This window comes from Cottoperca gobio, unplaced genomic scaffold (assembly GCF_900634415.1).
Source record: "Cottoperca gobio unplaced genomic scaffold, fCotGob3.1 fCotGob3_431arrow_ctg1, whole genome shotgun sequence".
Taxonomy (NCBI): Eukaryota; Metazoa; Chordata; class Actinopteri; order Perciformes; family Bovichtidae; genus Cottoperca; species Cottoperca gobio.
The window spans coordinates 12,648-40,263 of record NW_021167007.1 but is presented as its reverse complement, the minus strand read 5'-3'; the positions used below and the strand labels follow the sequence as shown (position 1 = coordinate 40,263).

Genomic DNA, 27,616 nt, shown 5'->3' with positions numbered 1-27,616 from the left:
TGGAAGCAAAATGATTATAATGTACTAAAAATTCCAGTACTCTAATTTAACTTTAACACAAGTACTATTATATATCAGTACTTCAGCAAGCAAAGAAATGATAAAAGATAACATATTTAACTTTAAGATAACCTATAGGTTATTTAAGTTAATTCTATGTAATTGACACACATCTTCTGCGATAATGACAAATACTTCATCCATATGTTATCCTGACCATAAATATGTATATTTTTTTTTATATAAATATAGTCGGCACTTATATCTTACAGGGGGTAAAACATCTCCTTAGGCTGTACTAGCCTTTTTGTTTTTCTCAGTATTTTCTTAATTTTTTGTGCCTATTTTTGGAGTACCTGTGCACCTTAACACTCATCGACGGATCATGCCGTCACAACAATGTAAAGAATAAACGCATGAATGTGAATTGCACTCTTATCCACTTCTCTCTACAACTTTTAGACACTCTAGGAATTACAAGTAACCCTGCATGTTCAGCTGTTCAACTTATCTAAATGCTAGGGTAAGGAGCTGCAGTGCTTCCCTTATCTCCTTAAGAATAGGAAACACTGGACAATCCTTTGCAAAAGGAAAGGCAATTATTGCCATCCCACAATTCCTTGCGGCCTTTCACAAAAACAACCAATCGTCATGACCGACAAACGCAGATTATGCTGGTGCTTATTAAGCATTTTCCATATTATGTCATAACTTGCTAAAATGCTTATATGTTTTAAACTTTCAACAACATATACCCATAGGTGTCATGGTCTTGATTTTCTGTTTCCTGTTTTATTCTGAAATGTTCACTCCCCCGTGTCATGTCTTGTTTTACTTCCAGTCCTTTTCCCTCTCACTGTGATTGTTGATTTGATCCTCCTGTGTCCATCCACCCTACCCTTGTGTCTTTGCCTTTCTCCCCCAGCTGTGTCTCGTTCCCTCATTTAGTGTCTGTGTGATATTACCCTGTCTGTCCCAGTGTTCCTTGTCAGTTCGTCATCCCTGTTACGTTGATGTTCCCCGGCGTTCTTCCTCGTGCTTTCCAGTGTTCCCTCGTATCTTCCCGGTTTGTCTTTTCAGTTTACTTTTTACCTTTTGTAAGCTTTTTGAATAAATCTCTTTTTGTTAACCTCCTCGTCTGCTGTTTTGCATTTGGATCCTCACCTTTCCCCCACCGTGACAATAGGTGAACTATGAAACTTAAGCTAAGTGCTGTAAAATCATCAAACCTATCTCAATATTATCTGCGGTTGCATCATAATTACGTGGCCCAGTATAAGTGCAGTCGGATTGGTTTTTCATTGAGGTCAAGGAAAAGTGGTTAGGAAAAGACATATGACCTGATTCCTTTTCTATTGTTACTATTCTACCGGAACATAAGACTCTTAATCGCTGATGACACAGAGATACAATGCGATACCAACGTTGTTATACTATTGGCTCACGTCATATCTTACACGGAGGTAAAAAAACCACTCAATTTAGACAGGACAACATAAAATTAATGAATTCACAATCATAGTACTTAGGAAAAGCAAGATTTTTATTCCGCACCTTTTTCTAAAAGCTCCGTCTGTGTATATTTGTAATTAATAGGCACACTTTCAATCTTGTAAGACTTCATAAACACAAATTTGCATCCTGTTGAAATATGGACACAATTCTCATTTTACAAATCAAAGATGCAGATGTCTACCTGAAGCCTGAAAAAATTAGAAACTAATAAGTTGCTTAATGGACGTGATGATTGCATAGACACTTTGCAAACGAGGTGACTCAGTCATTTTTCCCTCTTTGACCTCTTCAGTATGTGCATGGACGATGCTGACACACTTCCGATTCTTCACCATCTTGGCCTTCCATGTGTTTCTTCAGGAGAAGGTACACTTGGAAGCCTCTGCAGCCAGTAAATGGGAAGTGAAATACTTAAGTTTTCACTGTTTTCTTTTTGCTTTTTACTTTGCACCTGTGTGCAACATCTCAAAAGGTGTGAACTATGTGTAACCTTTCCTGACAGTCTGACATGTCTTACTCTGGATCAGTGTGTTTGATGGACAGACTGATTGACTGACATCACCATCCTTAAACCCACGAGCACTGCAAAATGTTTTATTATGTAAACTACTAACTTGCCTGGAATCTAAACAACTCTGTTCTTCATTCAGGTGGATTTAGCTGTAATTGAAGTTGGGATTGGTGGCGCATATGACTGCACCAACATTATAAGGTAAGACTCACAATTCAGGGGACTGCCTGGGGCCACAAAACCACACACTTTGCACTTTCTTCCATTTTCAAAGGCCAGTTATAAAATAATACTGAGGACCTTGCCAGTTAATATTTAAAATCTCTTTGAAGTATACTTTGGCTTAGCCAGATGCTTTATCACCACCTTTAGTTTAGTCACTAGCGGGTCGGTTCTCGGCCCCACTCTGTTCTCCCGCTACACTCTGCCCCTTGGACGTGTCATCAGCCATCATCAACCATCATCAAATTTATTTGTATAGCCCAATATCACAAATTATACATTTGTCTCAGTGTGCTTTACAGACTGTACAGGTTACGACACCCTCCGTCATTAGCATCGCATCGCACAAGGAAAAACTTCCTAAAAGAAACCCCATAATTAAAGGGGGAAAAATGGAAGAAACCTCAGGGAGAGCAACTGAGAAGGGATCCCTCTCCCAGGACGGACAGACGTGCAATAGATGTCGTGTGTACAGGATAAACAACATAGTACAAATACAACATTTGACAGAAAATGATGTGTGTTGAAAAATAGAAAGTTTGGATGAATCCAGGAAAATGTCAAAAAAGCTGTCCAGCAGGACCAGGGCAGCAGGCGCAGCCACAATTCCTGATCCTGACATAAACTTTATCAGTGGTAACCTGCCACATGAGACACAGACAGGGATGATACCCCGGATGATGAGTTAGTAACATACATTTACATAAATGCATACAGATAGAGAGGGAGAAGAAGAGAGGGAGGGGAGGAGAGAGGAAGAGAAGGAAGAGAGCAGGGAGGTGTCCCCCGGCGGTTTAAACCTATAGCAGCATAACTAGGGGCTGATCCAGGGCAAACCTGAGACAGTCCCAGAGGGTCTGGAGCCTGACCATTAATTGCTTTGTAAGTCAGGAGAAGGATTTTGAATTCTATTCTGTATTTTACCGGGAGCCAGTGCAGAGCAGCTAATACAGGAGTAATATGATCCCGTTTCCTTGTTCTTGTCAATACACGTGCCGCTGCATTTTGGATCAACTGAAGAGTCTTAAGGGACTTTTTGGGACAACCTGATAACAATGAGTTGCAGTAATCCAGCCTTGAAGTAACAAATGCATGGACTAGTTTTTCTGCATCATTTTGAGACAGGATGTGTCTTATTTTTGCAATGTTACGTGGATGAAAGAAGGCAGTCCTTGAGATTTGTTTTATGGGGGAGTTAAAAGACAGATCCTGATCAAAGATGACGCCAAGATTCCTTACAGTGGTGCTGGAGGCCAAATTAATGCCATCCAGAGCTTCTATGTCATTAGAAAATGCATTTCGGAGGCGTTTAGGGCCAAGTATAATAACTTCAGTTTTGTCTGTGTTTAACATCAAGAAGTTGCTAGACATCCAAGTTTTTATGTCTTTAAGGCATGCTTGAAGTTTAGCCAATTGATTGGTTTCATCTGATTTAATTGATAGATATAATTGGGTATCATCCACATAGCAATGAAAGTTTATAGAGTGGTTCCTTATAATATTGCCTAAGGGAAGCATATATAAGGTGAATAGAATCGGTCCAAGTACAGAACCCTGCGGAACTCCAAGACTGACTTGCTGTCATGGAGGATTTATCGTTAACACATATAAATTGAGATTACTCAGATAAATAGGACTTAAACCAGCTTAGTGCGGTTCCTTTTATGCCAACACAATGTTCCAGTCTCTGTAGTAGAATGTCATGATCAACAGTGTCGAAAGCAGCACTGAGGTCTAACAAGACAAGAACAGAGACAAGTCCTTTATCTGATGCCAATAGAAGGTCATTGGTAACTTTCACCAGTGCCGTCTCTGTGCGATGATGAACTCTAAATCCAGATTGAAAAACCTCAAATAAACTATTATTATGTAAAAAATCACATAACTGTTTTGCAACTGCTTTCTCAAGGATCTTAGCGAGAAAGGGTAGGTTAGATATCGGCCTATAGTTGGCTAAAACCTCTGGATCAAGACCAGGCTTTTTAAGAAGTGGTTTTATTACAGCTACTTTAAAGGATTGTGTTACTTAGCCAGAAAATAGAGACAAGTTGATCATATTTAATAACGAGGTGTTAATTAAGGTTAAAACTTCTTTAAACAGTTTAGTTGGAATCGGGTCTAAAAGACAGGTTGATGGCTTAGACGATGAGATTGTTGAAGTTAGTTGGTTAAGGTTGATTGGAGTAAAACAGTCTAGATATATTTCAGGAGTTACTAATGTTTTTAAAATTCCGGAGGTTGAAGTTAAGTCATTGCCAATTGAGGTCAGGAGGAGATTAATTTTGTCTCTAATAATTATAATTTTATCGTTAAAGAAGCTCATGAAGTCGTCACTACTGAGAGATATAGGAATAGAAGGCTCTGTAGAGCTGTGGCTCTCTGTCAGCCTGGCTACAGTGCTGAAAAGAAACCTGGGGTTGTTCTTATTTTCTTCTTTTAAGGAAGAGTAATAAGCTGCTCTGGCATTACGGAGAGCCTTCTTATACGTTTTAAGATGATCTAACCAGACTAAACGAGATTCTTCCAATTTAGTGGAACGCCATTTACTTTCAAGATTTCTCGACTTTTGTTTTAGTTTGCGGATTTGTAAATTAAGCCATGGAGCTTTCTTTTTCTGTTTTATGATCTTCTTCTTTAGAGGAGCGACAGAGTCGAGTGTTATTCGCAGTGAGGCTGCAGCGCTATCAACAAGATAATTAATTTGGGAGGGACTAAAGTTAGCATTGGAGTCCTCCATTATATTGATATTGAGTCCTGGTATTGAATTAAGTGCTGATGGAATCACTTCCTTAAATTTAGTCACAGCACTTTCAGATAAACATCGAGCGTAGGATATTCCTATTCCTCAAGGAATGTGTGTATTAATATGACCAGGCGGAGTGGATTCATTTAGACTGACATATTCTTCATGTCTCAGCCAGGTTTCAGTGAGACAAAATAAATCAATCTTATTATCTGATATTAAATAATTTACCAATCCAGCTTTCGTTGATAAAGATCTGATGTTTAAGAGCCCACATTTAATTTTTTGATTTAGTTGCACTTTTTCAGCAGTGGTGTTTATTTTAATTCGGTTTTCATGTATAACTCCTCTTCTGTTAACCATAGACTTGATTAGTTTCAGTGGTCGTGGGGCAGACACAGTCACTATGGGGATTTGAGTGGGTGACTGCCCGGAAAGAAGCACAGAGAAGTGTGTAAGACTGCAACTCTTTCTCCTGGTCTCAACTCTGGGTTGTCATGGATTAGGTCCACTAATAAACTTTGTAATATTATTGGATATGAGATCTGCTCCAGCCAAAGTAGGATGGATGCCGTCACTCCTAATCAGACCAGGTCTTCCCCAGAAAGTCCGCCAATTGTCTACGAAGCCCACATCATTATCTGGACACCACCATGAGAGCCAGCGACGGAATAATGACATGCGGTTAAACATGTCATCATTCAAAAGATTTGGCAGAGGACCAGAGAAAACTACGGAGTCACCACCCTATGTTCAATTTTGTTTCTGAGTTGAGTTTGATGGAGCCAGGGTTTTGAGTAAAGCCAAGCTGGTCAGATCAAACATCTCCCATGAAAATTGAGACCTCCACTTATGAAGACCGTGGGATGTTTGGAGGTTTAACTTGAGTTAACATCCAGAACAGCACCGCTAGGATCCTGATGAGGGTGCGAAAATATAATCACATCACACCCATTCTCCACTCGCTCCACTGGCTCGAATGGCTTTCTGTCAAAATCTCCCTACTCACTCATCAGTGCATCCATAGAAATAACCCCTCCCTACCTCTAGGAACTACTCTCACCACAAACCTCTGTCAAACTACTATTTTGAGAATAAACTTAAAGAGAAAGTTCATAATGTATTGAAGTGGGGTTGTATGAGGTACTTGTCAATAATCAGTGTTTGTCAGTCATCAGTCAGTCATCAACAGTCTACGTACGCTACATAAAACAAAATCGAGTTTTGCTGCTGCCCCCAACTTCAGCAGCACATCGCTTTGCTTCTGTGCGCTAACTCCTGTCTGTTTCTCCAAGCTGTGGGGGGTAGACCACTACTACTATATGTAATACACTGACTATGGATAAGTACCTCATACAACCCCGCTTCAAAACATACAAACTATCCCTTTAAAAGCTTAAAATAGTTGAATTCAGACTTGGAGAAGAGACATTGAGCTCTTAAAAATAAAATGACTTATTGTTGTACAGTATTTCTCTGCTGCTCTTTCAGCTTACTGGCTGTTAATCATGTGCATGTGTTTACAGCCAGGGGTTCCTGCCTTCAGTCAAACAGCCAGAAGATGCAATGGTTATGTTGAGGAGCAGGGCTAAAGAGATGAGCGTAAGTGAGTCAGACTAATGCATCAATTTCAGTCAGGGTAAATAAAGTTTTAATAAACGTTAATGTTGAAGACTATCGTCCATCTGCTCAGTTGAGGTCCAAGCTTTTGTTGTAGTGTCCTCTGTGGGTGTGTCCAGAGCTGGAAGACTACCAGGAAGATTGCGGACCTTTTCATCTGGGCCTGGCAGGGCAGCACCAGCGCTCCAACGCCTCCCTGGCCCTCCAGCTGAGTCACACTTGGCTTCAGAGAAGATGTCTACCAGGTGGGATGGGAGGTCTACTAACATTTAAACTGTATGCCCATTCATAAGAACATAAGAAAAGCTGCCTCTCATTGGGACAGGTCAAATCTATTTAGTTTGGCTACCCCCAACCCTCACACACATCGATGATGATCGACGATCTGGCCACTTTTTACATAAAGACTACAGCAGCACAGGTTAAATATTATGAGACTAAATGCATGTCTTGTTCCACCTTCTTAGGAACACTCTACTAAATGTGTTGCCCAATTCTCTTCGGTTTAGAGAAAATTTATAAAGTTTAATAAATGACTTAACATTGTTAAGGAGCCAATTTTAAGTTGTTGAGATCAGATCAGCCTTTTAAAGATTATTTATTTATAAAGTTACAGGGACAAGCATTAAAAGACATTTCTGTAACTGTGCAATTTAGCCATCTTGGCTAATTAATATAATAATTGTTTTAAGATTTAAAAAAACCCTGTACAACCACATTTTAAGAGGTGCTAAATATGGTGTGAGCATTGTGGCTCTTTCTGTAAATGTGCAGTCATGTCAGAATAAAGCCATAACTGACACCTACGTCTGAATGGGTGGAAAAAACATAAAAAAGCAGCAATGCTGTGTATTCCATGTCTATCTTCGTTTTCACCACAACCTGTCTTTGCTCAGCAGATAAAAGCTTTCCCTTCACAAGTGTTGACAACACAGGTGTCCTTCAGATGACTGCCTTCAAGCCCAGCCCGATCATGGTCAAAGGTGAGTCCTGAAGAACAATCAATCACAGTTGGATCGTCCCTTTGCTGTGTTTCGGATCTCTGACTGTGCTAATTCAACATGTTGACATCTATCCATCCATCCATCGTCTACTGCTTATCCGGCGCCGGGTCATGTGGGCAGCAGCTCCAGTAGGGAACCCCAAACTTCCCTTTTCCGAGCCACATCCGCCCGCTCCGACTGGGGGATATGATCTCTCCACCGAGTCCAGGGTCTACCCCGTGGTCTCCTCTCAGCTGGACGTACCTGGAACACATCCCTAGGGAGGCACCCAGGCTGCATCCTTATTAGATGCCCGAACCACCTCAACTGGCTCCTTTCAAAGTAAAGGAGCAGCGGCTCTACTCAGTCTCTCACGGATGGCTGAGCTTCTCACCCCATCTCCAAGGGAGATGCCAGCCACCCATCTGAGAAAAGCCATTTTGGCCGCTTGTACCCGCAATCTCGTTCTTTCGGTCATGACCCAACCTTCATGACCATAGCTGAAGCACCTCCCACAGTATCCCCAGGGGACCCGGTGATACGCCTTCTCCAGATCCACAAAACGCATGTAGACTGGTTGGGCATACTCCCAGGCCCCCTCCAGGATCCTTGCGAGAGTGAAGTTGGTCCGTTGTTCCACATTTTTCCTCTTCAATCCGAGGTTTAACCATCGGCCAAACCCTTCTTTCCGGAACCTTGGAGTAGACTTTACCAAGGAGGCTTCGAAGTGTGATACCTCTGTAGTTGGCACACACTCTTTTTGAATAGGGGAACCACCACCCTGGTCTGCCACCCCCCTAGGCACTTCCATGCAATGTTGACAAGGCGTGGCAATCTAGACAGCCCCTCCACACCCAAAGGTGGGTTAGGTTTAGCCTAACCTACCTTGGGCAACACCAGAGAATAATAGAGTCCAACCCCTATCCAAGAGTAAGGTTCCAGAACCAAGACTGTGTGTAGAGGTAAGTCCCACCAGATCCAACTGGTAGCACTCCACCTCCCGCACTAGTTCCGGCTCCTTCCCCCACAGAGAGGTCACGTTCCTGGACCCCAGAGCCAGCCTCTGCTGTCCGGGTCTGGTTCGTCAAAGTCCCTAACCATCACTGTCACCCGTGTGACAGCGCACCCGACCCCAACGTTTTTTCCCTTGAGTGGTGGGCGCATGGGATGGGAGGCACCACATAGCTTCTTCGGGCTGTGCCCTGCCGGGCTGCGTAGCAAACCCGTCCACTAGGCCCTCGCTGTCGGGCCCTCCCTCTGGGCCTGGCTCCAGATGGGGGCCCCGGCCTTCCTCTGAAAGGGTCTCTCCCTCTATTTGCCTCTGTTTCATGAGGTCTTGTGGAACCATTCTTAGTCTGGACCCTTGCCTGAGACCAATTTGCCTTGGGAGACCCTACCAGGAACACCGGGTTCCAGACAACACAGCTCTCAGGTTCATAGGGACACACAAATCTCTCCACCACGGTAAGGCGATGGTTCCCAGAGAGGTACATGTTGACATGTAACAATTAAAATTGAATTGGGACTGAACAGTCAGTGAAGCACATTTGGGCTCCTGCAAACATAACTCTTCCTGCAACAAAGCAGCTGTGCAAGCAAATAAACATAAATATTAGTTTGACTAGAAATGCATTCACCTCCATTGGTTAGTTGGTGCATAAGAACAAACTTCAGAAATATATAAAAAAATTAACAATATATACAAAATATAGACAGGAGAATGTACAATATACAATATAAGGACAGTTGACCGAGCATTACGTTAATGTAACGTGTAGAGGGTGGAAGGGAGAGACAGTGTCAGTGGGGGTCTCTGGCCTTGTTGATGAGGCCAACTGGAGATGGAGAAGAAAATGTTCTTATGGCGTGAGGTTTTGGTCCTGTTGGACTGCAGCCTCCTGCCGGATGGGAGTGAGTAAAAAAGTCTCTGTCCAGGGTGGGGGGGGTCTGCTGCAATCTTACCTGGTACGCTTCCGGGTGCTGGAGGCGTACAGGTCATGGAGGTCATGGCAGATTGCAGCTGATCACCTTCTCCACAGAGCGAATGATACGCTGCAGTCTGACCTTGTCCCGGTCAGTGGCAGCAGCGTACCAGATGGTGACGGAGGAGGTGAGGATGGACTTGATGATGGCAGTGTAGAAGTGCACCATCATCGTCTTTGGCAGGTTGAATTTCGGAAGCTGAGGAAATTCAAACTGCCAAACAGTACTGGCCATATCACACCAAGCAGAATACACTTGGTGTTACATTGCATTGGGATTTCTAGATCACTCAGGTGACGGCAGCGTCATCATTCTGTCAAACACTCCTGTTACCACCTGCAGAAATAAGCCAATCTAATGAAGCAAACTGCCAGGTGAAGCACTCCAGAAATACTTGTTTTAAGATCATGTGTATTAAACATGTCAAATGTTTTCACATGAAGCTGTAGCCCAGCTGGCTGATCATATTGGTGTGAATATGGGAAATGAGCCTGGTGGAACATAGTTGTTTCTGATACTAGAAACACCCTGTGCTTAATAACTGTTGCTTCTTGCTTTTACTAAACAAAGACATTTTCTCAAACAGCTGAACAGTACTGATGTAAAGCCTTGACATGTTTGTGTTGTAGTGGACCTGTGGCCAGAGTTCTGCTGTTCAATGCCACAGGAGAGAGAGACGCAGCAGCCCTGCTTAAACAACTGGTGGTGAGTCAATGTGTTTCAGCAATACATGGAATAAGGTAGAATGTTGTTGTCGGTATTAAAGTATGTTAGTAATAGTCCTTGTAGTTTATATAGTCGGCACTAACACAGAACACCATGTGCCATGGACCAACTGATGCATCCTAAACAGGTCTGACAACACTGTTCAGCCAGCTGATGCTTGTCTGAGCAGATATTTATATCTTTTACTTTTTCTTCTTCTCAGCCATGTCATTTTGACTTTACTGTTTCAATTTTATCAATTCTGGCTTGTAAAAAGAGGGGGCGTGCTGTGTCCTTACCGGTCAACCATCCCATTTTTCCCGGGATTATCCCGTATTTTTAAACTTTTTTTTTTTTTTTTAACTCTCAAAGCTAAAAAGTGGACTGTTAGCTCAGCTTGGTTATGTGTGGCTTTCTGGAAAACAATAAATATTTACGTTTAGGCACCCCTGCGATCGTTTTCTGTTACAAACTGACCCCGGCCCCCATCAGAGAAGGGAAAAGTTATGTGGCCCATTTTATAAACATGTCTGTACAAGTAATGCATACTTTAAATAAACATGTATTTCCTGCATGTATATACCTGTCCTTTATGTGGTTAGGGGCTGGGTGACTGAGAGCTGTTAAAGCAGTGGTTCCCAAACTAAGGCCCGCGGGCCGGATACGGCCCGCCTCCACATTTGGCCCGGCTCCCTGAACAATACCAGAGACACATTATAATTTTTTTTTCAGTCTGGCCACGCGAATCCTAGACTAGCCCCTGTCAAATAGAACGGAATAATGGCGATAAGGTTAGGTAAGAGAAAAATTGATTCAGAATGCAGGGTATTTAACCTGCAGTGGTCAAATGATTATTTTTTTTGTTCAATGCAAAGAAAAGGCTGTTTGTCTCATCTGTCAAGAGGCGGTGGCGGTATTCAAAGAATACAATCTGCGCCGACACTATGAATCCCGTCACAAAGACAAGTATGATAACTTGCAAGGCCAAATGCGAGCAGACAAACTCTCAAAGCTAAAAAGTGGACTGTTAGCTCAGCTTAGTTATGTGTGGCTTTCTGGAAAACAATAAATGTTTACGTTTAGGCACCCCTGCGATTGTCACACTTTTTCTGTTACAAACTGACCCCGGCCCCCATCAGAGAAGGGAAAAGTTATGTGGCCCTCACAGGAAAAAGTTTGGGGACCCCTGTGTTAAAGTATGGGCGGAGTCAGCCAAAAAATGTCCCTTATTTTGAAATTCCAATGTTGACAGGTATGGTTGTGTCGTCATTTGCTCGTATAAAATGAACCTCCCATATTTGGCTGCAGCTTCTGTTGACAGCTCAACGCCCCATGAACATGTGCGTGTAGCAGCACGGCTCGGAAAGAACTACAGCACCAAGACGGCACCTCAGATACCAGGCATGGAGTACCAGGTATGCTGTGTTACATCTCCTTAAATGTTGCTCTCACTGAACATGTGCATGTAAAATTTAAATTGTGCCTCTATTGTTAATTCCATGGTTCACATGTGTTTTAAACGTAGCAATAAGTCAATAGGCTGTGACAGTGCATCAAGTCCAAGCTTCAGTCCTGTGCTGTGTAGATCATGGTGGTTCGTTTTTAAGCATGTTGTAGTTCTAAATATTTCACTCTTGGCTTGTGCTGCAGGATGCAATTTACACTCTGAAGACATTACAGACCAGTTTGGGAGACAGCACTCTTGAAAAGGTCCAAGAAAACTATCAGCTGCAGCTCCAAGCCATGAGAGGCTTCCTGGAGCGAGCTGGCCTCACAGTGAGTCACTTATCAGCCCAAATACTACACACACAGTGACAACATTAAGGATAATAAAGAATGTTATTTATTCTATTTTATTTTGTCTGATGTGTGTGTTTCTAAGGTCGAGGAACTAGATCAGCTCAATATCATTCATGTGACGGGAACAAAGGGCAAGGTGAGTGTGGAGACTCTTGTCCACAGTCAGGGATAAGGATGAGCGAGAGGAGGTGTAGTGTCACACACATAGCTTTATTCTCACACAGGTAAGCTTATATCACAGGCACAGCTGACAGGTCGCTCTCCTGTCTGTCGCTTTGCTGTCCGCTGCTCTCCAGGCTGTGCTACGTGGTGGCTGAAGAAGCGTCTCCGTCTCCTCTGGAACCCAGCCTACTGCAAGAGAACAGAACCATTCTGACAGATTAATTTCTGGTCGTCAGTTGCCCATCCCTGATTTAGACCATAGGTCTTCAACAGGGTGTCTGCGAATGGCAGGACTTCGCTCCCGACACACACACCTACAGTCAGAGACAGAGTGGAAATTTGCGCTCCCCCCCCAACTCTTTAAGCCTCTTCTATATAATATATACAGTAGGGGGTCCCTGCTCCATTCTACACCAGTTTGGGGGTCCTTGGCCTGAAAAACCCCTGATGTAGACTACAAACTTTTCCTTTAATATTGAGCTCTAAGCTCACATTTTACAAGCTTAAACAGGTCATGTAAACATGTCTTCAAACATGCATTCATTCTCTATATTTCATCCTTTGCAAGGGAGGCCTCTAAGTGTTTGTGTTGATCTTTCAGGGCTCAACATGTGCATTCACTGAGCAGATTTTGAGAAGTCATGGCTTCCGCACAGGATTTTACAGGTAAAACTGCAGTGTATGAATAAACTTTACACTATTTGATATGGAGGAATGAAATTGCCTCCTGCTTTTTGTTTTAAACCAGAGATGGTGTAGAGCAGGGGTGTCAAACATAAGGCCCTAACTTTGCAAAGTGTAAAATGTTGTTGTTTTGATCATAAAGTAAAATACTATATTGTTCAGTTCCAGACACCTGTGACTAAATGTTTTGTGCACATGTGTAAATGATAAACATTTACGTAATAGGCATAATATTGTTGAAATTGCAGTTTCTTTTCTTAAAAAATTTCAGGTTCATAATATTTTGTAAAGATTTTCAGAATGTACTTGTGCTTTTTTGCACTAAAACAAAAGAAAACATTTGGAGTTGTGGTTATTTATAGGTTATTATGGTCTGATTTTACTGGTCCGGCCCACTTGAGATCAAATTGGGCTGTATGTGGCCCCTGAACTAAAATGAGTTTGACACCCCTGGTATACTGCTTGAACTTAACAACTCATAAGTTAAGATTTAGTCATTGGCTATGCTATGTTCCATCATGCCAGCGGGCTTCTTGTTAAATAGTGGCAAAGGTTAAAAGAAAACAGTTAAATTCGATGCAGGTGGATTCAGCCGTTTAATGTCAAACATAACTCGGAAACATTGTGTTCCCTTGTACGTGCTACATACAGAAATTAGGGAATAAAAACCCAACCATTAGCTTCAAACCAATTTAAGTGCTACATACAGAACCACAGCCACTATATTACTCAAGTCATTTATTATTGAAACAATACTCTGGGATGTTGTCAACACTAAAATAAAACCATTTAATGTCATTAAATGCATTCATTTAAAATAACACATGGCCAAATTCATTTTGAGATATAACATCGTTGATATGGATCTGTTAGATAGACCTGCAAGTGTAAAAACATAAATTCATAAATGACATCTGAAATAAGGAAAATAACAGTTAATTTATATTGATTCACCGTGACATGGTGTTCATTTCCTTCTACTTGGCCAGTGAAATGTAGCTAAACATTCCTCTCTTGATGTTTCCTTCTTGGTTGTAGTTCCCCACATTTGGTACAAGTCAGGGAGAGGATTCGAATCAACGGACAGCCCATTGGAGAAGAGCTCTTCACTAAATACTTCTGGCAGGTTTATGGACGGCTGGATGAGACTAAGGTAGGTCATGTAAGAAGGCAGAGACGTATAGTTTTAAAGCAGTTTTAATGTAGTTTTTAATGTCTTTAAGTGAAAATGGACAAGCTGGAAAGAAAGTTGACTCTGCAAGGCCACTCTTTTGCTTCGCTCAGTGAAATGATTCAATGGATGAACCTTTAATGGTCTAAAGGTTTCGTTTGGCATTTAACCTGATTGTGCATCCTGATTGTATTCCCAGCCTGAACAAAGCTTCAGCCTGTATAATCAGTTTCACAGGTTGTAATTGAGTTAATGGAAAATGGGCCCCTCATGTCAGGATGAACATGACCATCATGTAACAGCACACTTTGGTCCCCAGCAGTTAGTGGGCAGTCTGACTCCTTAAATGTCTTGGACAAAGTTTGACATTCTTGTTCTTATTATTTAGTGTAACTGGAAACATGACATTTCAACAGTTACAATGTGGAGACTGTTCATTCACAAGTTTAATCCAATTGGTTATTCACTTTTAGGATTTTATATGCCACGACACAGACACATTATCAACCTTTAAAGTTCATATGGGGGATGTATTAACACACAGTCGCAATCCATCAGACAGAAATGTTATGTTTGTGTCGACCTGATGAATGTAAGTCCACTATTCTCTGCTGAGAAACATCTGTCTCTTTCGCTGCTAAATGCTCCACTATGTTAACCAGCTCGTCGCTAAATGTGTCCGTCTGCTGTTTGCTGTTGGAGAGGTAGTGATGTCATTGGTTTATCAGCTGTTTCACTAAAAACAGCTGTGGCTAAAACCAAGTTTGATGCGAGTGTGCCAAACAGTAAATGTGTGGGCTGTAAAACCAAAAGGATGAGCTGCAAACACTAATAACCTCTTTAGAGCTGAGGAAATTATACGTTTATTCACTACGAGCACATTCCCACTAAGTCATTTGACCTATTGTTTATATAATTATATAGATTAGTGTAGCCTTTAGTGTTTAGTTTACACAGTGGTGCTATCAGAAAGACACGGGCACTGAGATGAATAGGCTCTAAGCAAAGCAATACTTTGCTGGATTTTTCTTTCTACAAACAAAAACTTATTTTATCTGGATTCTTGATAAGATGCTAAAGTCAGAAACATTCCACACATGGGGGCTTTAATGCACTGACTGTTTACAGGCCTTGAGTGTTGAGATTATTTTGCATTAACTGTTGTATACTATTGATTTCATTTGATTTATTAACGGCGCATAAAAGGAACATTTACAGAAGACAATATAAATAACAACAGAATATTCAGGAAGCTACGAATATTTGCTTTTTAATACTACCGAAGCTGCAAAGCCCACACAACGGTATTTGGGACAGCCCTACTGACAGGGACTGACCTGGAAGCTGATTTAAGATGCAATTAATAACATTCAGCCACTAGATGAAGCACCCCTAACCTTCCATTGTGTTCACATCACAACACCGTGGTTGCCGGTTCTATGCACAACCTGCATATTTCATGGAGAGTGTCTACGTAGATTCCCTGTTAGCTAGCGAACATTAGCTAGCTAGTAAACCTTAGCTTTGGTTTACCGGTCAAGAAGAAAAGTGGCCACCTCGGCGTGGCTGTTAGCCCTTGAAACTCCTTCAGCTGACTTAAACGAGCAAAACCAGAACCAAAGTTCACCCTGGTCTTTTTTGCTTAGGAAGGTTCCTAAACTGAGTGAAATGACCCAGAAGTACCAGTGTCAGCCATGATAAGATCAAATCAAGTTTATTTATATCACAAATTCCACATTTGTCTCAGTGGGCTTTACAGACTGTACAGCAGGGGTATTCAACTAAAATTCTAAGAGGTCCAGTTAGAGAAAATTTCCGCAAGCAAAGGTCCGGAGCATCATAATGTCTAACTTGCGTTATGAATTAGTGTGATATATATTGAAGTAGCTGTATCAACGTCTGCACGTCATCAACAACTGACCCATCAAAAAAATTCAACAATATTTATTGTCACTTAACATTGAACTATACAGATATATATAATACTGTAGATATGTATAATGTTCTTCTCGGGCTGCATTTAAAAATAACATTTAGAAAATAAATAAAATAGTTTTTGTGCATCTTAAAATAAAGTGCTTAATCTTAGAAAAATAAAATAAAGTGTAGCAGCAGCTTGAGTTTCCCTTTTTCTTTAACTGTTTCACATCTTGATTTAACTCTCAACCAATATTAGAATAAATCAGTCTCAACACATCTTAACAATTGAACAGTTTAACCCAGGCTAGCACATCCTGGGTTAAACTGTTCTCTGTGGCTGATGATGCTGACAGGTGGCCTGTTTGCTTTATTTTGTCACAAATCAAAATCAGATTGGGCTGAGTGCTTATTTTCTGTGACCTCAGTTCAGACTTGAGTGGGTATGTTTGGTCAAAAACGTTGTGCTTTGTCTCATAGTGGCGTTTCACATCACCACTTTTAATGAGCACCACGGTCTCTTGTGTATATGAGACACTGGTTTTGTGCTCCCAGTGGGAAGGATGAACATGATTGAGTCCATTCTGGGTTGACTTTTCTCTTCTTGGAGAGTGCCATGAGTAGTTATTTTTCTCTCCCTATCTGCCGCTCACTCGTCTCTTCATCTGCGTTTCTCTCCCTTTCTCCGTCTTCTCTCCCTGTATCGCTAACTCATCTTTCTGTCTGTCACTCGCCTCTCGCCTCTCATCTGTCTGTATTCAGAGTCGCAATGTTTGCCGGTTGGAATGCACAGATTTGATTGGCTGAGTAGCATCACATGGGATGGCCTAACTCGCAGGTAAACCATGTAGACCAATCTGTGAGTTTCCTGAACCGCTAAGCCAGTGCCGTAAAAATGAGAAAAGCTTGAAAAGAAGAGGTTAAAATAGAAGCGCCCCGTCAAAATTGAAAATCCCTTAATAATTTATTGATTATAGGTCCGGGTCCGGATAGGTCGGCGTCTGGGTCCGAACCCGGACCACGGTCCGCCTGTTAGTGACCTATGCTGTACAGCATACGATACCCTCTATCCTTAGACCCTCGCATCGCACAAGGAAAAACTTCCTAAAAGAAACCCCACTATTAAAGGGGGAAAAAAGGAATAAACTTCAGGGAGAGCAACTGAGGAGGGATCCCTCTCCCAGGATGGACAGAGGTGTAATAGATGTCGTGTGTACAGGATAAACAACATAGTACAAATACAACATTTGACAGGAATTATGTTGTGATCAAAAAAGAGAAAGTATGGATGAATCCAGGAAAATGTCAAAAAGGCTTCCCTGTGTCTGGCAGGACCAGGGCAGCAGGCGCAGCCACGATTCCTGATCCTGACGTAAACTTTATCAGAGGCAAACTGCCACATGAGAGACACAGAAACTCCGGGATGATGCCCCGGATGCTCAGTTAGTAACATACATTTACATAAATGCATACAGATAAAGAGGGGAGAGGGAGGGGAGAGGGAGGGGAGGGGAGAGGAAGAGAAGGAGGAGAGCAGGGAGGTGTCCCCCGGCAGTCTAAGCCTATAGCAGCATAACTAGGGGCTGATCCAAGGCAAGCCTGAGCCAGCCCTAACTATAAGCTTTATCAAAAAGGAAGATCTTTAGCCTGCTCTTAAATGTGGAGAGGGTGTCTGCCTCCCGAACACAAACTGGAAGCTGGTTCCACTGGAGAGGAGCTTGATAGCTGAAGGCTCTGGCTCCCATTGTACTTTTAGAGACTCTAGGAACTACAAGTAACCCTGCATGTTCAGCTGTTCAACTTCTCTAAATGCTAAGGAGATGCAGTGCTTCCCTTCTTATCTCCTTAAGAATAGGAAACACTGGACAATCCTTTGCAAAAGGAAAGGCAATTATTGCCGTCCCACAATTCCTTGCGGCCTTTCACAAAAACAACTGATCGTCATGACAAACGCAGATCATGCTGGTGCTTATTAAGCATTTTCCATATTATGTCATAACTTGCTAAAATGCTTATGTTTTGAACATTCAACAACATATTAAACCCATAGGTGTCATGGTCTTGATTTTCTGTTTCCTGTTTTATTTTTTAAATGTTCACTCCCCCTTGTGTCATGTCTTGTTTTACTTCCAGTCCTTGTGATTTTTCCTCCTCCCTGTGATTGTCGATTTGATCCTCCTGTGTCCATCCACCCTGCCCTTGTGTCTTTGCCTTTCTCTCCCCGCTGTGTCTCGTTCCCTCATTTAGTGTCTGTGTGATGTCCCAGTGTTCCTTGTCAGTTCGTCATCCCTGTTACGTTGATGTTCCCCGGCGTTCTTCCTCGTGCTTTCCAGTGTTCCCTCGTGTCTTCCCAAAGACACTGAAGGCTGAATCTCTAAACAAACCCAGGTTGCTGTCTGGCGGTTCCGCGAGGAGTGTGTACAAAGGGTCTGAAAGATATGGCTAAATACATGAAGAAGGTGTTAACCTTCTCCATGTATTTGGCGCCGTCACGCTCCTTGGAGAGCAGCGTCAGGATGAGATGGTTGTAGACCTGTGTACCTTGAAGGAGAAGTGTACCTATTGTGTTTACATTCAATATTGTGCTAGTTATACATTTAGTGCAGAAAATACATATTGTGCAGAAATACATATTGATTGAGGTAAACAAATGCATATGATAGTCTTTCAAGTGTGGATTAATACAATCAGGAGTTATTTACTTCACATTAGGAAAAGACATATGACCTGATTCCTTTTCTATTTTTACTATTCTACTGGAACATAAAACTCTTAATCGCTGACGACACAGAGATACAATGCGATACCAACGTTGTTATACTATTGGCTCACGTCATATCTTACACGGAGTTAAACAATTTAGACAGGACAACATAAAATTAATGAAATCACAATCATAGTACTTAGGAAAAGCAAGACTTTTATTCCGCACCTTTTTTTAAAAGCTCCGTCTGTGTATATTTGTAATTAATAGGCACTTTCAATCATAAAAAAAGACTTCATAAACACATTTTACAAGTTTGCATCTTGTTGAAATATGGACACAATTCTCAGTTTACAAATCAAAGATGCAGATGTCTGCCTGAAGCTAGAAAAAAATAGAAATTCTAACTAATAAGTTGATTAATGGATGTGATGATTGCATAGAAACTTTGCAAATGAGGTGACTCTGTCATTCTTCCCTCTCTTTGACCTCTTCAGAATGCGCATGGAGGGACGATGCTGACACACTTCCGATTCTTCACCATCTTGGCCTTCCATGTGTTTCTTCAGGAGAAGGTACGCCTCTGCAGCCAGTAAATGGGAAGTGAAATACTTAAGTTTTCACTGTTTTCTGACCTGAAGAAAACTTTTCTTTTTGCGTTTTACTTTGTACCTGTGTGCAACATCTCAAAAGGTGTGAACTCTGTGTAACCTTTCCTGACACTCTGACATGTCTTGCTCTGGATCAGTGTGTTTGATGGACAGACTGATTGACTGACATCACCATCCTTAAACCCACAAGCACGGCAAAACGTTTTATTATGTAAACTACTAACTTGCCTGGAATCTAAATAACTCTGTTCTTCATTCAGGTGGATTTAGCTGTAATTGAAGTTGGGATTGGTGGCACATATGACTGCACCAACATTATAAGGTAAGACTCACAATTCAGGGGACTGCCTGGGGCCACAAAACTACACACTTTGCACTTTCTTCCATTTTCAAAGGTTATAAAGTAATACTGAGGACCTTGCTAGTTAATATTTAAAATCTCTTTGAAGTATACGTTTGCTTAGCCAGATGCTTTATCACCACCTTTAGTTCAGTCACTATAGGGTCGGTTCTCGGCCCCACTCTGTTCACCCGCTACACTCTGCCCCTTGGCCGTGCATCAGCCAGCATGGAATACCATTCCATTGCTACGCTGATGACACACAGCTATATATAAAAACGGCCCCTATATCACATGCAGCCTCACTGTCGACATCATCATCATCATCATCATCATTAAACACCTGAATTGAAGAGATGAAGGCTTGGATGAAAGAAAACTTCCTTCAACTAAATGGCTCCAAAACGGAAGCTATTTTAGTTGGCACACCAGGTCCAGTTTTCCCTCATAACCCACATCACCTTTTCTGGCCAAGACATACCCCTATCACCATCAGTTACCAACCTGGGTGTAAGATTTGACCCTCAACTGACCTTTGACACCCACATCAAACATCTGTGCAAGACCTCCTTCTACCGCCTCAGGAACATTGGAAAACTCCATCCACATCTTTGTCTCATCAAGGTTGGACTACTGCAACGCTCTCTTCACCGAGACTCCAAGCAGGAGACTTCAGAAGCTCCAATACATCCAGAACAGCACCGCTAGGATCCTAATGAGGGTGCGAAAATATAATCACATCACACCCATTCTCCACTCGCTCCACTGGCTTCCTGTCAAAATCTCCCTACTCACCCATCAGTGCATCCATGGACATGCCCCTCCCTACCTCAAGGAACTACTCTCACCACAAAACTCCAAACGCAACCTCCGCTCCACAAACAAAACCTTGCGCCACCATGGGGGATCGGATTGTTTTAGTTGTTGTTGTCTTCTACTCTGTAGCACCTTAGGATTGCTTTTAGCCATGAAAGGCGCTTTACAAATAAAATGTATTATTATCATTATAAAGTTTTGTTTACAACTTTGTTAGTTATGTAATCATGTTTGACCAATGACTTTTCTCCTCTGTGGTTCTGTGTCCTCAGGAAGCCGTGGGTGTGTGGCATCGCCTCTCTGGGTATAGACCACACTCAGATTCTTGGAGACACCATTGAAAAGATCGCCTGGCATAAAGGAGGCATCTTCAAGGTGAGTTGGCTGTACACATAATTAATGTGAGGGACTAAATAGATTTTTTGTGCTCTGTTTGCCCTTGTCATGGATATGGCAATTATGTTATTTTGCAGATGCTCCTATCCAGAGCAACTTACAGTGAAGTAACTACAGGGACAGTCTCCCTGGAGCAACTCAGTACCTTGCTCAGGGGCACAATGGTGGCAGCCATTGGTATTGTACTCCCAACCTTCTGGTTTGGAAGGTGTACAACCAGACCACTAGGCTATCACCACCCTATTTTCAAATTTATTTTTGAGTTGACCTTGATGGACAGGGTTTTGAGTAAAGCCAAGCTGGTCAGATCAAACATCTCCGCGAAAACTGAGACCTCCACTTATGAAGACCATTCCACTCGCTCCACTGGCTTTCTGTCAAAATCTCCCTACTCACTCATCAGTGCATCCATGGACATGCCCCTCCCTACCTCTAGGAACTACTCTCACCACAAACCTCTGTCAAACTACTATTTTGAAGGTCAAGAATAAACTTAAAGAGAAAGTTCATATGTGTTGAAGTGGGGTTGTATGAGGTACTTGTCAATAATCAGTGTTTGTCAGTCATCAGTCAGTCAATAGTCTATGTATGCTACATAAAACAAATTTGAGGCTGTGGTATTCCAACAACCTAAATTGTGCAAGGAAAAACACTAACAGAAAAGACCACTGCTACTGTATGTAATACACTGACTATGTAAGTATAAGTACCTCATACAACCCCGCTTCAAAACATACAAACTATCCCTTTAAAAGCCGAGTTGAATTCAGACATGGAGAAGAGACATTGAATTCTTAAAAATAAAAACTACTTATTATTGTACAGTATTTCTCTGCTGCTCTTTCAGCGTACTGGCTGTTAATCATGTGCATGTGTTTACAGCCAGGGGTTCCTGCCTTCACAGTCAAACAGCCAGAAGATGCAATGGTTATGTTGAGGAGCAGGGCTAAAGAGATGAGCGTAAGTGAGTCAGACTAATGCATCGATTTCAGTCAGGGTAAATAAAAGTTTTAATAAACGTTAATGTTGAAGACTGTCCTCCATCTGCTCAGTTGTATGTAAGACGGTCTAACCTTTTGTTGTAGTGTCCTCTGTGGGTGTGTCCAGAGCTGGACGACTACCAGGAAGACTGCAGACCTTTTTGTCTGGGCCTGGCAGGGCAGCACCAGCGCTCTAACGCCTCCCTGGCCCTCCAGCTAAGTCACACTTGGCTTCAGAGAAGATGTCTACCAGGTGGGATGGGAGGTCTACTAACATTTAAACTGTATGCCCATTCATAAGAACATAAGAAAAGCTACCTCTCATTGGGACCGGTCAAATCTATTTCTCTCACTCACACAGAATCAGATCAGCCTGTAAATATTATTTATTTATAAAGTTACAGGGCCACACATTAAAAGACATTTCTGTAAATGTGCAATTTAGCCATCTTGGCTAATTAATATAACAATTGTTTTAAGATTAAAAGAACCCCTGTACAACCACATTTAAAGAGGTGCTAAATATGGTGTGAGCATTGTGGCTCTTTCTGTAAATGTGCAGTCATGTCAGAATAAAGCCATAACTGACACCTACGTCTGAATGGGTGGAAAAAACATAAAAAAGCAGCAATGCTGTGTATTCCACGTCTATCTTCGTTTTCACCACAACCTGTCTTTGCTCAGCAGATAAAAGCTTTCCCTTCACAAGTGTTGACAACACAGGTGTCCTTCAGATGACTGCCTTCAAGCCCAGCCCGATCATGGTCAAAGGTGAGTCCTGAAGAACAATCAATCACAGTTGGATCATCCCTTTGCTGTGTTTTGGATCTCTGACTGTGCTAATTAAACATGTCGACATCCATCCATCCATCCATCCATCCATCCATCCATCCATCGTCTACTGCTTATCCGGGGTCGGGTCACGGGGGCAACAGCTCCAGTAGGGAACCCCAAACTTCCCTTTTCCGAGCCACATCCGCCCGCTCCGACTGGGGGATATGATCTCTCCACCGAGTCCAGGGTCTTCCCCGGGATCTCCTCCCAGCTGGATGTACCTGGAACACATCCCTAGGGAGGCGCCCAGGCTACATCCTTACTAGATGCCCGAACCACCTCAACTGGCTCCTTTCAATGCAAAGGAGCAGCGGCTCTACTCCGAGTCTCTCACGGATGGCTGAGCTTCTCACCCCATCTCCAAGGGAGATGCCAGCCTCCCATCTGAGAAAAGCCATTTCGGCCACTTGTACCCGCAAACTCGTTCTTTCCGTCATGACCCAACCTTCATGACCATAGCTGAAGCACCTCCCACAGTATCCCCAGGGGACCCGGTGATACGCCTTCTCCAGATCCACAAAACACATGTAGACCGGTTGGGCATACTCCCAGGCCCCCTCCAGGATCCTTGCGAGAGTGAAGAGTTGGTCCGTTGTTCCACGGCCAGTACGGAATCCACATTTTTCCTCTTCAATCCGAGGTTTAACCATCGGCCGAACCCTTCTTTCCGGAACCTTAGAGTCCATTTTACCAAGGAGGCTTCGAAGTGTGATACCTCTGTAGTTAGCATACACTCTCTGGTCCCGCTTTTTGAATTGGGGAACCGCCACCCTGGTCTGCCACCCCCCTGGTCTGCCACCCCCCTAGGCACTTCCATGTAATGTTGACGAGGCGTGTCAACCTAGACAGCCCCTCCACACCCAAAGGTGGGTTAGGTTTAGCCTAACCTACCTTGGGCAACACCAGAGAAGAATAGAGTCCAACCCCTATCCAAGAGTATGGTTCCAGAACCAAGACTGTGCGTAGAGGTAAGTCCCAACAGATCCAACTGGTAGCACTCCACCGCACTAGTTCCGGCTCCTTCCCCCACAGAGAGGTTCCACGTCCCCAGAGCTAGCCTCTGATGCCCGGGTCTGGTCTGTCGAGGTCCCTGACCATCTCTGTCTCCCGTGTGACAGCGCACCCGACCCCAGCCATTTTTCCCAAGAGTGATGGGAGGCACCACATAGCTTCTGTGGGCTGTGCCCAGCCGGGCTGTGCCCAGCCGGGCTGTGCCCAGCCGGGCTGTGCCCAGCCGGGCTGTGCCCAGCCGGGCTGTGTGGCAAACCCGTACACTAGGCCCTCGCTGTCGGGCGCTCCCTCTGGGTCTGGCTCCAGATGGGGGCCCCGGGCTTCCTCTGGCAGGGTCTCTATTTGCCTCCGTTTCATGAGGTTGTGTGGAATCATTCTAAGTCTGGACCCTTGCCTGAGACCAATTTGCCTTGGGAGACCCTACCAGGAGCACCAGGTTCCAGACAACACAGCTCTCAGGTTCATAGTGAAACACAAACCTCAACATTAAGGTAAGGAGATGGTTCCCAAAGAGGTACATGTTGACATGTAACAGTTACAATTAAATTGGGACTGAACAGTCAGTGAAGCACATTTGGGCTTCTGCAAACATAACTCTTATTGCACCAAAGCAGCTGTGCAAGCAAATAACCATAATCATTAGTTTGACTAGAAATACATTCATCTCCATAAAAAGGTTATCAGCTGTGGCTGTTCTTAGATTCACATTTAAAGTATGTAGACATGTCATGTTCTGTTTCTAACACACAGTACAACTCTTCAAATGTCAGAGAGTCATGGCGCTGGAGGTAATGTTGTGTGTGTTTGTTCTCAGGACTGGCAGACACAGAGTGGCCTGGAAGGAATCAGACCCTGAAACACGGAGCAGTCACTTACTTCTTGGATGGAGCTCACACCATGCGCAGTATGCAGGCCTGTGTACACTGGTTCAGTGACACTGCAGCCCAGCACGAGAGGAATTCAAGGTGAATGTCACTTTAATGACATTACACTGATGTACCTGCATCCAGCAAGCAACTTGCTATGACTGTGTACTATTCACTACTCGTAGGACGAGAGTTGGATTGTAGCGGTACACCCAGCAACAAAATTTGACACTTTTCATACTGTGTACATTTGCTTATCTACAGTATTAGAAACAAGTGTGTGTCCTGTCTGTGTTTAAAGGTACATACAGGAGCATTCTAGCTGCGCTGTCGCACAGGACTCCATTCAGATTATATGTTAATTATGTTTGTGTAAAAGGTTTATAATTCTGTTCTCATTACTTAAGGGGCATTGTAACTAATAATAATAATAATAATAATAATAATAATAGCTTAATACGTGAAACCGTGATTTTCTGAGATGGCAATCGAACTGTGAAAATCTCATACTGTTGCGACCCTAGTCACTTTACACACAGTTATTTCAGGAAGTGCTGAATCAGAATAATTTTTATTGCTATGTAGGTTTTCACCTACAAGGAATTTGCTTTGGTTAGTTGGTGCATAAGAACAAACTTCAGAAATATGAAAAATGAACAATATATACAAAATATAGACAGTAGAATGTACAATATAAGGACAGTTGACTGAGCATTACGTTAATGTAACGTGTAGAGGGAGGAAGGGAGAAACAGTGTCAGTGGGAGTCTCTGGCCTTGTTGATGAGGCCAACTGGAGATGGGGAAGAAATTATTCTTATGGCGTGAGGTTTTGGTCCTGATGGACCGCAGCCTCCTGCCGGATGGGAGTGACTGAAGAAGTCTCTGTCCAGGGTGGGAGGGGTCTGGAGGCGTACATGTCCTGGAGGTCATGGCAGATTGCAGCTGATCACCTTCTCCGCAGAGTGAATGACACGCTGCAGTCTGACTTTGTCCGGGTCCGTGGCAGTAGCGTACCGGATGGTGATGGAGGATGTGAGGATGGACTTGATGATGGCAGTGTAGAAGTGCACCATCATCGTCTTTGGCAGGTTGAATTTCGGAAGCTGAGGAAATTCAACCTGCCAAACAGTACTGGCCATATCACACCAAGCAGAATACACTTGGTGTTACATTGCATTGGGATTTGTAGATCACTCAGGTGACGGCAGCGTCATCATTCTGTCAAACACTCCTGTTACCACCTGCAGAAATAAGCCAATCTAATGAAGCAAACTGCCAGGTGAAGCACTCCAGAAATACTTGTTTTAAGATCATGTGTATTAAACATGTCAAATGTTTTCACATGAAGCTGTAGCCCAGCTGGCTGATCATATTGGTTTGAAGATGGGAAATGAGCCTGGTGGAACATAGTCGTTTCTGATACTAGAAACACCCTGTGCTTAATAACTGTTGCTTCTTGCTTTTACTAAACAAAGACATTTTCTCAAACAGCTGAACAGTACTGATGTAAAGCCTTGACATGTTTGTGTTGTAGTGGACCTGTGGCCAGAGTTCTGCTGTTCAATGCCACAGGAGAGAGAGACGCAGCAGCCCTGCTTAAACAACTGGTGGTGAGTCAACGTGTTTCAGCAATACATGGAATAAGGCAGAACGTTGTCGGTATTAAAGTATGTTAGTAAAAGTCCTTGTAGAGAAAATGTGGAAAGCTTGGACTTTTTTCTCCATTACAGTAACAGTTCATTTCTACTGGAGATTTTAAGGAATCTTACACAAATAAAATGAACATAAACATATGTTTCTGGCTCTTCCTTCTCAAAACATACATGGGAATCATGTGCCTTCTTGAGAGCTGATCTTCATTGTTATTCTTATACTTGCTGTAAGTAGGACCACGTTGCTTGATACATGTTTTATTCTTCACACTCAGCAAGGAAGTGTTTAACTCCTAAATTGGCTCTTTAGAGCATTCTTTACTGTGAGTTGTAGAGGGTTGATAAATATGTGTTCATGTATACAAGGCTCTACAGATTCAACACTAAACATGTATGTATTAATTAGGAGAAATAATTTCCTATTAAATGAGCTATAATCGCTGTAGAAATATATAATTATATAGTCAGCACTAACACAGAACACCATGTGCCATGGACCAACTGATACATCCTAAACAGGTCTGACAACACTGTTCAGCCAGCTGATGCTTGTCTGAGCAGATATTTATATCTTTTACTTTTTTTTCTTCTTCTCAGCCATGTCATTTTGACTTTGCTGTTTTCTGCCCAAGCATCCCTGAAGCCATGGCTTCTTGCAATGCAGGTAAGACAAATGAGCCTGTTGATTTTAGCTGTTGGCAAAAACACTGAACTTTACCTAAAATGATTAAAGGACCATACTTGTGGTTTTTAGTCCATTAACTATCAATCACATGTACTTTTCATGACTGCTCATTTTTCAACGTATAGTATAGGTATGATTATTCATAGTTATTCATATGTGGGATATTCATCCTGTCATCCCCACACCTCTCAGACCAGCAGAACATGTTGACTCGCTGCTTGGACAACGAGAGGAGCTGGCATCTCCACAACAGCCTGGGGAATAACAACAAAGGTACACAGCTGCTTATCGAGGGCAGCCGTCAGCTGGTTGCTGAAAAGAAAACAGACACCCTGGTCTTCCCCTGCATCCTCAGCGCCCTCCAGTGGATCACCCAGGGCAGGGATTCAGAGCTGGCAGACCCAGCCCAGAGAGTCTTACCAGTAAAAGCCAGTGTCGTGGCCAAAGCTGCTCCGCTCTGCGACGCAGCCGAGATCCACATTCTCATCACCGGAAGCCTCTACTTGGTGGGAGGAGCACTCAAACACCTCGACACAGCTTCCTACAAGTAAACAGACATGTGAAATTTAAACTAGTGAATTCTAAAGGTTTAGATAATGTGATGTTCTGCTTAATCAATTCTAAATCAAGACTTCAAAAATATTCACTTAAATGGAACTTGTCATTTGTAAGTTGTGAAGATGAAATCTTCCTTTACATCAAT

At 42.7% G+C, this 27,616-nt stretch overlaps 1 protein-coding gene across 6 annotated transcripts; it reads left to right on the top strand.

Moving 5' to 3' along the window:
• Nucleotides 1–1,027: 1,027 nt before the first annotated feature.
• LOC115006031 (folylpolyglutamate synthase, mitochondrial-like) lies at nucleotides 1,028–27,616 on the top strand. Of its 6 annotated transcripts, none has more exons than XM_029428055.1 (22): nucleotides 1,028–1,066; nucleotides 1,808–1,881; nucleotides 2,166–2,227; nucleotides 6,518–6,593; nucleotides 6,709–6,856; nucleotides 7,511–7,594; nucleotides 10,207–10,282; nucleotides 11,604–11,697; nucleotides 11,933–12,058; nucleotides 12,165–12,218; nucleotides 12,846–12,910; nucleotides 13,967–14,081; nucleotides 19,218–19,295; nucleotides 19,592–19,653; nucleotides 20,760–20,862; nucleotides 21,766–21,843; nucleotides 21,969–22,116; nucleotides 22,548–22,634; nucleotides 24,523–24,673; nucleotides 26,111–26,186; nucleotides 26,826–26,892; nucleotides 27,106–27,616. In XM_029428055.1, exons 2-22 carry the CDS (start codon nucleotides 1,822–1,824, stop codon nucleotides 27,462–27,464), a joined length of 2,169 nt encoding a protein of 722 aa, XP_029283915.1. In that variant the 5' UTR covers nucleotides 1,028–1,066; nucleotides 1,808–1,821; the 3' UTR covers nucleotides 27,465–27,616. The 6 variants fall into 6 exon arrangements, with proteins under 6 accessions (XP_029283915.1, XP_029283914.1, XP_029283913.1 ...); XM_029428054.1 differs by having other exon boundaries at nucleotides 7,508–7,594; nucleotides 22,551–22,634; XM_029428053.1 differs by having other exon boundaries at nucleotides 7,508–7,594.

What these genes read in the sequence shown, in the direction of transcription:
- LOC115006031 (XM_029428053.1), top strand. Translation starts at nt 1,822, where the DNA reads ATGCTGACACACTTCCGATTCTTCACCATCTTGGCCTTCCATGTGTTT. An exon ending in ATGTGTTTCTTCAGGAGAAG is followed by an intron (nt 1,882 to 2,165) that starts GTACACTTGGAA and finishes TTCTTCATTCAG; the next exon opens with GTGGATTTAGCTGTAATTGA. An exon ending in CCCTGCTTAAACAACTGGTG is followed by an intron (nt 10,283 to 11,603) that starts GTGAGTCAATGT and finishes TTCTGTTGACAG; the next exon opens with CTCAACGCCCCATGAACATG.